Genomic DNA, 11,975 nt, shown 5'->3' on the forward strand with positions numbered 1-11,975 from the left:
TTCCGTTAAGATGAATTATTGAAAGGTCTTATTGAAACGCCTTCAAAAGCAAACAAGATGTCATGGACATTTAGGTACACACAATCCCCTCGATGTATTAAATATTTTTAATATTAAAGTTATATTTTCAATCATCTGAAACATTAACTTAATAAACGTACTATAATACCATAAGATGAATTTAGTCGAAAATGGGCGTAATAATAATCAGCTAGTCTAATACCCAAGGCAATCACAATCTCGTTTAACACAACTAAAGGCCCGTTTCTAAAGACTCCATTAATAATAAACCATATTTCAATCACCCTGTACATAAAACTAGTAAGTGCACTATAACAACCGAGGTGTAAATTTCACCAAAATATCAACCGCCCTGTACAATAACTTAATTACCCTGTCTTTGAACATAATCAGGATAATAATTCTTAACAACCAAATATTCACAACGCTTTATCAATCACCCTGTTCATTAGGAAAATTATTTCAATCACCGTCTACATCAATTTGATTTGCACACTATAACCACCTATAAGGAATTGTTACCAAAAACACCAATTTCTCAACAACCTAGTGCATTAACAACGATCCTAATAACCTCATTGGTGTATTAAAAAACACCATGTATAAGAAAATGAACTCCTAAAGTACCCAATATATCATAGCCAAAACCTGTATAGCAATACCCAAAATGTCACAACATAGCATAGCTAACACCTTATCTAACAATCCGAAAGTATCCAAGCCCTGTACAGGGTGTAAACAAAAAACGATCCAGTGCTAATAACTCAAAATGTGTCTAACAACGAATTTGAAATTTTCAGGACATACAGAACATGCAGGGGGTAACTTGACCACGGGAATTTTCATTACCTTGAACCATGTCTTCAAGGTCATTCAAAATTTATTCCGAGAACCATTTCACTAAATCATTGGTTCTCGAGATAAACTTTGAATGACCTTGAACCATGATTTGAAGGTCATCTGAGTTTTTAAATTCAGAAAGACCCTTACCAGATGAGATTGTCTAGCAAATTTTGATACTCTAGCACGAGTACTTTTTGAGTTATTAGCCCTTCAACCTGGTCTCTAGCTGGTACATTATTTTCATCACAACCTTATGGTTTTGTCTAAAATCCCTCGACTTGTTATTGGTGTAATTAGGTATGACCTTGATCACGTGGTTCAAGGTCAATTTTTTTTTGTTTCAAATGCCCCCCTGCACGAGTTACGTGACCTGAAAATTTCAAATCCGTACTAAAATTAAATTTTGACTTGTTAACACCCTGTAGAAGACAATGAGCCTATGGGGCCACTCCGTAGAAACTTCCAAGGTCGAAGATCAAATATTTGGAGACAGATGCCGCTTGTATTCTGAATATTGAATTGCTACGAAATTCAAATATCACAATAGTGCGTACGCGGGTTGTGAGGTCCCGCGAATTGGCAAGAAAGCTCACTTAAAATTAAAATTTCTTAATGCAAATGATCAGCACTGACTTAATTAATAATGACAGCGACGGTTGGATATTTTCTGTCGATTGATGTATGATTTACTTTTTTACTACAAACTGTTTCGTTAGTCATGTCTCGAACACCGGCGGCGGCGGCGGCGGCGGTGGCGGCGGCTACGTACCAGGTGAAAATAGAACATTTTACTTTGGCCAAATAACGATGAAATACATAGAATTGGGAGATGAAATTGAGTATACGTGTTGTAATGATGCCAACGAATTTCCTGTTCCTAAACTACGCAATCGCTTTGCAACAGACTATCATTAACGGATATCTTTCAGTGTCGTACTTACATTTCCTATGTTACTTATGTTAATAGTAATCTAATTTTTCATTAGTTACTGTCAAGGGGATTTTAATTATTGTTAGTAAATTTAGAAGATAATATTGTATAAAGACAACTCTTGAATCTGCGATAGTGAGCTGACCGATGCTTGTTCAGACTAGTGCGTCCAAGATTATTTTCGAGACGCTCTAGTCCAGTCGACGATATACCAAATCCTGAAATATGTTTAAACAGCTTTTTTTTTCAAGTATAAGTTCGACAGTGATTGAGTAACTCGTGAAACTTTCAACAAGATTGCTCTTGGCCACGTCAAAATGGATCTTAAAGTTTATCTTTTTCCTATCGCACCACAGTCTCTTGTGACTGCCTTTCCGATGAAAATAAAGATTTATTACAAAAATAAAGCGATTACTATGACCAGACTGACTTTCTGATAATGTGTAATAGCGCAATTGCTAGTTTGCTACGAACAATATCCAAACCAGAGTAGTTATTCAACTTTTTATGAGGTTGAATAACGATTCTAAACCAGTAACAAAAAAGCACGTTCTACAATACGTCAGAATTTCACCCCCCCCCTCACCTGGATGAAGGAGGCGTATTGTATGTTGATTTGTGACTTGGTCAACAGCTCCCTCTATTGCAGATATATTGAAGATCGTGAAAAATTAAGAAAATATTTAATAATAATACATAAATTAAGCAAGCCTGACTTATTCGAATGAATCCGTAATCCAACCTGCTAAATTTAATAATCTTGTCCAGACGTTTACCATTTGTTAATACAGTCTCTCAATATTACTTTACGAAATTAAACACACGATTTCAAAATTACGTTTATTATAAGAAAATAGGGGGAGCGTTTTTCTAGTTACGGTTTATTTCTATTCAAAAGTCGTGTTATTATTTTTAAAATGTCGCATTTTAGTCTCTATCATATATCTACTTTATTTAGGAACTAAATTAACCAAATTATCGAAAGCAAAAGTTTAATATTAACGTATTTTATAGATAACTATTTTTCATCGTGGCGGAGTACAACCGATACCTTTGTGTCCCTGTAAAGAGGCGAGTGGGAAGTCATTTCCGAAGCCCAAAAATTATACCCCTCAAATAAGACGTCGTGCGGTTGAACCCAAGTGCCAGACTTTCTACCCCTATTTACTTTTGCTTTTATACCCTAACATAACGGCGTATTTTCACGTGCAAATTGAATTTTAAGATCCATCAACTAAAACCAGTTCAACGATTTCCCTAAATATAGTAATACAGAGAGCCAGGACATACTAGTAAAAGCGTTTTATTTTAAAGTGCGCACTACTTAATATTTCAATATTGAAGAACTCGTTCAATTTCGCACGCGCCTCCTGAAAGATAAAAATGCGAGCACGCAATCAACTTTAGCCTTACCAATAAAACTAACATAACCACGTGACGATTATATTCATCGACTCGCGCATGCGCGTAAGTGGTGGGGGGGGGGGGGGGAGAAAGAGAGCGGCATTTATTGAAGCGTCTAAATTTAGAAATAAAATAAAATAGCCAGAATATCCAACGATAGGTGGAGGAAAAATGTACTTTAAGATCTATTTAGTAAGAGTTTCGCTTCTTTTATTTATTCTCAAAGCACTATTGGTCTATTTAACCTTTTCGCCTCCTTTTCATGATGGACTTAGGTACCTTTTCACGTGTTTTGCCCAATGAGATAGAATTAATAGAGATCCAAATTTGCCTTCCAGGACCTACCGTTTCGCGGGACAGTATTTGTTGAGTTGGAGAGTTAGGCTTAGTAAATGAACTTAATCAAATCGTGTTGGTGCCATCTATCGTGTTATTGGAAAACTAAACCTTAATATATTTTGCAAAAGTGTCTTCTTGGTGTTTGCTTATAGAAACAGATGGCGCCAACACGATTGGATAAAGTTGAAACTTAAGCCTAATTCTCCTACTCGAATAAAACGTGTCCCGCGGATCCCAGATTTGTTGGTGGTTATTATTAATTTGGCTACGACGTATGACGACGATGCTACGATCAAGCTTAGTAATGTCTAAGTAGTACATGTAAGATTTTTAAAAACCTTGATGTCTAAGTACATTCTTGCCAATAGATTTTCGGAATAGAAACTAATTTATATTTTTCTTGTTCATTTGATGATGGGCTTTCCGAAAATGTAACTCACTTGATGAAATATTTACCATCGTTAAGTAAGTTAATTAATATAATCATAAATAATATTTTTGGCCTATTTTAATTTAATCAAAAAGATGCGTATGAAAATTTGACAAAATACATTTCGCGCCAAGCCTTGGCAATGAAACTAGCCGAGTTTCATCAAAAGGCTGCCCGTCAAAACAATATTTGAGTGGCGTAGTGTGACGAATACCCTCCCATCCTAGCTACGATATTCGTAGTTGAAATGAATACATTTAAAGGCCGATTACATAAATCTTCGGTTTACTCTGTCTGGCCCTCAAGGGGTCGGAGTGTGCAATAACTGGTGGCTTTACCGGGGAGTCGGGGTCCGGCTCTTGTAACCCGTAAGGGCGGTGGCACACTGGGAGATGTTAGCTCCGTCCAAAGGGTCCTATCTCCAACCTCCGACTTCGGTCAGGTGTGGGCTGGATACTGGGCTTCGGCCCAGGCTAATGGCGAGGGGCCGGGCAAACTGGCCGCCTCGGCGGATTGCGTAGCCTGCTGTGGGGCTGCGGGCCTCCGTATGAGGGCACGGCGGACCCATCTCCCGGCCTTTTGGAGCTCCACCGGGATCTCCGGTGCCAGCTGTGCCGGGTTTTGCGGGCTGCCGTGTGCCCGCCGTTCCCCTTTAGGAGCTCTTTCCAAAGGGCTTGGCTCTCTGCCTTTCTAGGTAGGGTGTCGGCCGGAGTTGCTAGAGCATCCGTTCTCTATCCCACTGCTGTGTGCGAAGTGGCGGGCTGGTCGTCCCATTGTTGCACCTTCTGCTGGGTTGAGCGGCTTGCATCAGTAGTGGGGTTCTGCTACCCGTGCTGGTTTGTCACCTGTCCGGGCTTGTGGACGCTGGCGTAGGGCATTCTGAAGATAGGCCTCCGGTGGTGTGGTTCTTTTCTTACCGGTACACCGGGCTATAAATTCTGACAACATGTTTACTCTATCTTTCACTGGAAGTAGGCTGACTGCATGGCACACGTGTATTGCAGTAAGCCTACTTCCAGTGAAAGACAGAGTAAACCGAAGATTTATGTAGTCAGCCTTTAAGGGAATGGCTACGATGTCGCTGGTGGTTGAATGGAAGGTGAAACAAATGGTATTGAAGAAAACTGCAACGTCCACAGCGAATAAGACAAAATCTTTATTAACAGCGTCTTACATGGTGGTGCAACAAGCAATTGAATTACAAAGGAAAATTTATGTTTTCCCCAACACATATGATTCATTGACAGGGGAAATCATACAAAGCGTGGCGGCGATTTTAATGCACTATTTAATGCTTATTTTATAATATGGCTGTATATAATATATATGTATGTATATACTTCAACGGCAACCCGCGAGAAATTTTGCTACTCGGCCTACTATACACCTTCAGAATCAAGTATTTTAAATTTTAAAAACAAAACTACGCGCGTCACCGCTCGATGGCGACACTAACGCGTTTCTCCCAAAATTTTACGTGATTACTGTTTCGCCAATTCTCACATTTTAAACATTTTTGTAAGGCCTAGGCCTAATTAACGAATCTTAATTCAGAGTTCAATAGAAAATATAATTTTGATTTTAAAGAAACCAATATACATTTTTTTAGTTAATTATTGGAAGAACGAGGAACATGATGAAAAATAGAGAAGATAAATACTTTCATATTTTAGCCTTAGTCTACTAAATTTCGCCATTTTTTCTAACTTTTAAGTAGGGTCTTTAGGTATAACTACGTAAAGGTAGTCAATAGTCTAGGAACAATTAAATATTTGTACATTTTGGAATTAAAGTAATAATTACTCGATGGCCCTGCTTTAACCGTGGCTTAATTTACATTACAGACTGTATTAATTAGCTAAATAATTAATTAGGAACTAACTCAAGAATAATTAAAATTCTGTTTTCTAGGCGTTACTCTACCTACACTTTTTTGATTAGTCGGGTTGTTTTTTGGTTTATTTTTTGGAATTTTTAGGCCTTTGTAAGCTATATTATTTATAGTTGTCCAAAGTTTCAAATAGTTTACCATAATCTATGTACAAATTTCTCGCGTTGTTAGTTCATGGCTAATATAAGATAAAATTTAACTGAAGGAAGGTATTTGAGATTCTCCGTCGTTTTCCAACTTCGTAGTTGATATTTTTGCATGTAGACGGAGCTTGGTGTATCAGTTTTTATTAACAAATAGTGGCGTATTCTCCAATTTTCAAGTTTTAATGAAAGCAATAAATTAAACATATTTGCGAAAATTGAAATTAAGTGTAAATACCGACACTGCAGAGTTTTATACAAATGTTTTCAGATTTCTTCTAATTTATATTCCTGGTAAGTCATCGAGGGAACGGATTTTTGTTTCTAAAGATGGTTCGTGTAGATTTTAGTTAAAAGTGATTTTACTTTTTCCCTACCGAAAATATTTTAGTTTAGTAAAATGGCAGGTCTTACCGTTGTATGGCAGGCGATATTGAAATGTTATGACTAATACAATTTAGTTTTTAGTTCGGGTTTTGTTTTAGTTCAAAATACCCATTGCCTCGAAAACTAAGTTAATCGTTCCGCGTTCAGCGCCATCCGGCGACCGATACGCGAAATATTCAGTACCTTTATCAATTCTTAATTCATACTCATTTTTAATGCGTATATAAACATCCCAATATAACTAAACTAAATAATTAAAACTAAGCCTTTAAGGTGTTTATTTTTTGGACTTTTACATTTTTATTTTTAATTAAAATGGCTGAATGTTTAGACGTTTACGATAAGTCTTTCTTAAAGAGTTTGATAAAGAGAGAGAGGTTTTGAGAGTTATGTATAACCATAAGTTCATAACTTATGTACCCAGGGATTCTTCTACGGAGAATCTAAATATTTTTTGGCTATTTTTTTTAAATATTTTATACATTTTTTTATTTTTAATTTTTTAAATATTTTTTTTACCCTTCATTTTTTGTTAACCCTAAAGTTTAGCTGTGCATTGAGACCGAGTAGCATATTGTTCAATGTCGATGTTCATTTTACAACTCATGGACAGAAGTAAATTAATTGAAACACCCAAATCCTAAAGGATAATATTGTCTGAACATTGGAAAACCATATGAGAATCTTATGGTAGTTTTTGACAACGAATAAATTATAATTAATTATAATAAATTAAAAACGCCGGTTGTCTTAATCAGTTCAAACCGGAGCTTTAATCTTTGACGTTGTCATTTAAATAAGATTTCGTAATCGACGAAATTACCGTTTTCCGGCGATAGATGTCACTAATTTAGTTCATTGTTTTTCTCTTCGAATTCCCGCAAATTCGAACGTTTTGTAATTATAATTTTATGTTTCAGCTAAGTACTATGTAATATATATATATAAAACTGACGACTTTGGTATGTTAGCTGTGTCTTTCGAAATCAAAATTCTTCAAAGGAAATTTTCACAAAAAAGCGTAGCCTGTTTCAAACGCCGCCATTTTTGCTCCACGTACAAAACGCCATCTATCAGTACTATTTGTTACACATACGTTTTCACATTCTTTATATTAACGTTTCCATTTTAAAAAATGTCTAATAAAAACTCACGTAAAACTTCATTATTATTATATAAATATGCAAAAATGTACCCCTAAGTTAAATATAGATAAAAATGAAAAGGAACTTTTTCGTAATAAATAATTTGACCGAAGGAACTTTAGGCACAACTACGCAATCGCGTCGGAAATTTGACCCATTTTATAATGAATTAATTAATATCATACGTGGAATTAATTAAGAACCGCCTGAAGAAATATAACAATTCAATAAAAATATTTCACCATTTTGTTTCAATCCTTTCTCGAATCGTCGTAAGTATCCTTTTTAATCATTCTCCAAAACGTCTTCATTTTAATTCCAACTTCAGGCACTACGGGGAGCTTCAATCATTTCACCACAATTTTAATAATATTTCCTACTAATCATGACGGGGTCAGATTCATTTTTGACGCGATTCACTCAAAAAGGGGAAAGCAGCGGCATATCGGTTATTTTTATGTATTTTTTCATTAACGTAGTTCATTTCAGTTCGGGCGTGACCCGAAATAAGCGGGGCGGCTCATTTACGTCACGCCGCGTCATCTGGCGGAGACCGTTATAAATAATCGATATAATTCAACTTCCCTCAGCACCCGAAATCGTATATACAATATCACAAACACCACAATTATAGTCCGCACATAACCATTCATACATTTTTCATTAAATTTCAATTAATTTAATATGTTTCCGCGCGAATTTATAATAGTTCATACTCGTTAAAACGAATATTTGTTTTTGAGAAATTGGTTAAATTAGCCTACTTAAATTTATATTTTTTATTCTTTTTTGATAAGCATTATTGTTTTTAGTTTGTCAAGTTTTTAAATAAGTTACTAACAGTTAGTTTTTCATATATATAATTTGTGGTTTTAAAATTCGAGCCGATACGCGGCGCAGCTTGTTTCATGATCTTGTAGACTGATCGTACAACGGCTGGCGGATGGAGCGACATCTATTTTAAGTTCGGCCAATAACTCTTGGTTCATGGCCATCCAGTAGCCAAGAGTGTCCGTTTCGTAGGTTGGTATAACCGTGACTTCCGCGTCTTTATTTTCCCAAGTGCGTTTGGCCTCGAGCAGAGCGTTGAAGACCTCCTTGCTGGGGTTGGAACCGGAGAATACGTAGTAACGAGCCCGGACCCGTTGGAAGAATTCCACGTTGCAATAGTAAGGGTTGGCGTGGTGAGGAACGTAGGTTAGATCCATGTAAACGGGAGTGATTGCCTCCGCGCCTTTGACCTTGTTGGTGCCGACCCCGGTTTGTTGAGGTTTGGTGTGGGTTTTTGAGGGAGAGCCCGTTTTGGCGTTGTCCAGTGAGGATCGCGAACCTCGCTTTTCGTCCAACTTATTGGAAGCTAACTTGCGAGCGGGTGAGCCTCTCTGTTGCGCGCGAGGTTTGCGGGTTTTGGTGGGTGATCGAGTGGCAGTGGCGTATTCAGGGGGGTCCGGCGGTGTTGGCAAACCCATGGGCTTACCCCAATCCTCGAGGTGGAATTCTCGTTTGGTTGTGGATGGGGATGATTCGGACGTAACGTGACGCGTTACGGTGGTAGTGCTAGATACGAAAGAGGTGGTCATTGGGTCGTCCCGATTGACGCCGTTCGTCTTCGGGGTTTCTTCGCTAGTGTCCGGAGCGTCTTCGGTTTCGTCCGCTCCGAAATCGTAGAAACTTGATGTCATGCAATCACCCGTCGGATCTGCCTCGCTCTCGAAAAGCTCGGCTTTGGTGTCTTTGTGGTACTTTGGCGAGGCGAACTCGAAACCTTCGGACCTCAGTCCTCCTTCTCCCTCGAGAAGTCTCTCCTCCAGTACGGTCCTCGTAACAGTAGTTCCAAGGCCGACAGCAGATGACTCCAGATGGCGAGCAACGCTATCCCGATCGCCTCGAAAAGTTCGGCTAGTGATAGTGGTAGTTACGACGCCATCCTCACCGATAATTACTTCTTCCTGACCTTCTTGATCGGGTATGGCTACCATCCTCTGTTCGGTCGTGAAAGTGTCCCACTCTCTCTTTTGGCCGTTGGAATAGATCCTGTTCTCGTCAGGAATCCCTGGACCTGTAGATCTCTGGACGCTGTATTCGGTACTGAACTGGTACGGCGGGGGTGATGCGTCTCCTACCACCACGTCAGTCACGCTTTCTTCAATGTCACCAAGTACTTTGGTGGTAGTGGTGATAGTTCGAGTTTCAATCACTCGTACATGGCCACTCTGGTTACGGGTAGAATCTCCGTTGGGTCGGGCGCGAGAGTCCATGGGGGATTGTGGCTCCGAAGGAGTGTTCGCTTCGGACAAAGTTACCAATTCAGCAAAATCGGCGCTGACTGTGTTACCAAAGACGGGTTCCTCGACAACAACACTGGATCTATCGTCTTCGTCCTCATCCTCGGCTTCTTCCACTAGAACGTGGTCGTGGTGAGATCGTTGAGATTGGCGACCAGAACCGGATCCAATGTGTTCGTAAAAATCTCTCTCGTCGGGTGGAGTGGGATAGCGAATCATTTCCTCGTCAGTTTGGTCAGTTTGTCTCTCAACAATCGACAATGGTCGGGTGGAAGAACTCTCCTTTTTCACCATTTTAACGGTCATGTCGGAGCCGCCCCCGTCGATGTGTATGGAATATCCACCAGCTTGGTCTTCCTCAACTACCTCCGGCGATTTGGATCCACCGAAGAAGCTGCTGACCTTATGGCTGATGGATTCACCCAAACTGGTTATGCTGGCCGAAGCTTTGCTCATTATATCACCTTTTGTCTTGGAAGCCGAATCGGAAAGGTCCTCGTTGGAATGGTGACTAGAATGGGCTGATACTCCGGAATCGTGCTTTTCAGAATCAGCGATGCTCGATTTGGATGTCTCGTGATCGCCACCAGTATAATCCCTCAGGTCTCCATCGCCCGGTATTCCACAAACCGGTGACGGTGTGGACAGCTTTCGCTCCTCAAGGTCGTGTTTTGATGATCCCGCGTCTGATAATTGACTGTCGTCCCTATCGTCTTCGACGTCGCTCGCGCGAGCCGTTTCGGCGTCCGAGTAGGTTTTGTTCTCCTTGGTTTCGTGTTCTTCCGTCGACTGCACGTAGACACGTTTGCGGGTGATTTCTATATCAGTCGAATCACTTTCGGCTTCCCCTTGACCGGCCAAGGCGGCTTCGATAATGTCCGATTCTCTCGGACCTTCGTCCTCGACCTCATCGTCGTACATGTGAAGCTCAATACGTGGGGAAGGGGTTCTTGTAAAGGGTTCTTTATCCATGGATAGTTCGCTTTTTGAATGTTCCAAATCCATTGAAGCGGGTGTGTGTTTTCCGCTAATTGCAATTGGACATTCTGGGGTTTCAGGTTTCGATTTTGGGCTTCCGGTTCTACTGGAGTCACCATAGTGAATTCCACTAGATTCGACAACAGTGACGATTGTTTTGGTAACGCTTTCTTCAATTATTCCTTCGAGCGCTGCCGATTTGCAAACTGATTCGCCACCAGCTTCCGGTTCCGGTGAAGGGGTTTTTGACAATGAGTCTTTGTCCATGGAAGCATCCGAAGGTGCCGGAGATGGTGATGCTTTGGCTAGTTTTTCTTCCACATCCGTCTTTGTCGGTGCTGGAGATGGTGTTTTTGATCGGCACTCTGACGGAGCGGGTGAAGTGGGTTTGAATTTATCATCGGCAACTGACGGTACTGGCGAGGGAGATTTGACTCCGACAAATGCTGGTGATTTGGATTTAGTATCCGATGGGGCTGGAGATGGTGATTTTGACTTGTCTCCAGTAACAGATCCTGGTGTTTGGGATCTACCTTCCGATGGAACTGGTGACGGAGTCGTGGGTTTCTCTTCATCGGCTTTCGATGATGCCCTGGACTGAGGAGCACCTTTGACAATAGATTTAGATTCTTTCTTTTCTATAACTTCTTCTGACAACGCCTTGGATGAAGTTTTGTCATCCTCAGAAATTGCAGACGCTTTTGATGCTGCTCGGTCCTCGTCAGTTACAGAAGTACGAGATGGAACTTTGCCTTCCTCGGCGATTGAAGATGCTTTTGAGGAAATTTGGTTCTCGTCGGCTGCTTGTGATCGTTCACTTTGGTCCTGAGAATGAGAAGACGTCTTTGATTTAACAATTTCGTCATCCTCCGCTATGGAAGAGGCTGACGACTTGGATCGAATTGGTTTATGTATGATCTCTTCTAGAGGGGTTGGGGATGGTCCTCTCTCCAACTCTAGATCTTCAATTTCGGCTGTAGTCGAGGCCTTTGATACAGAACGCTGGATTGGAGATGGAGCAATGAGGTCATCGTGAGATTTTGAAGGAGTGGCTTCGATTTCGTCCTCTGCTGCGAAAGTTAAGAAGAGGGATATATGTCATTAAATGTGGTCAATAAAATTGAACTAGATGGATCTTATAATTTTGAGGACGTGATTTTTAAATACAGGGGTAAAAT

General features: G+C 40.1%; 1 protein-coding gene across 1 annotated transcript in view; it reads right to left on the minus strand.

Annotated features, from left to right (window-relative positions):
- Positions 1-5,102: 5,102 nt before the first annotated feature.
- Positions 5,103-11,975, minus strand: part of LOC149921186 (uncharacterized) — a 127,571-nt gene continuing 120,698 nt past the window's right edge. Inside the window, exon 10 of the mRNA XM_090162125.1 lies at positions 5,103-11,867. Coding sequence (XP_090018251.1) covers positions 8,407-11,867 — 3,461 coding nt within the window. The 3' untranslated portion in view covers positions 5,103-8,406. The remainder of the gene's footprint in view (positions 11,868-11,975) is intronic.

The sequence above is a fragment of the Leiobunum rupestre genome, chromosome 11 (genome assembly GCF_980474605.1).
Source record: "Leiobunum rupestre chromosome 11, qqLeiRupe1.1.hap1, whole genome shotgun sequence".
NCBI classification, from domain to species: Eukaryota; Metazoa; Arthropoda; class Arachnida; order Opiliones; family Sclerosomatidae; genus Leiobunum; species Leiobunum rupestre.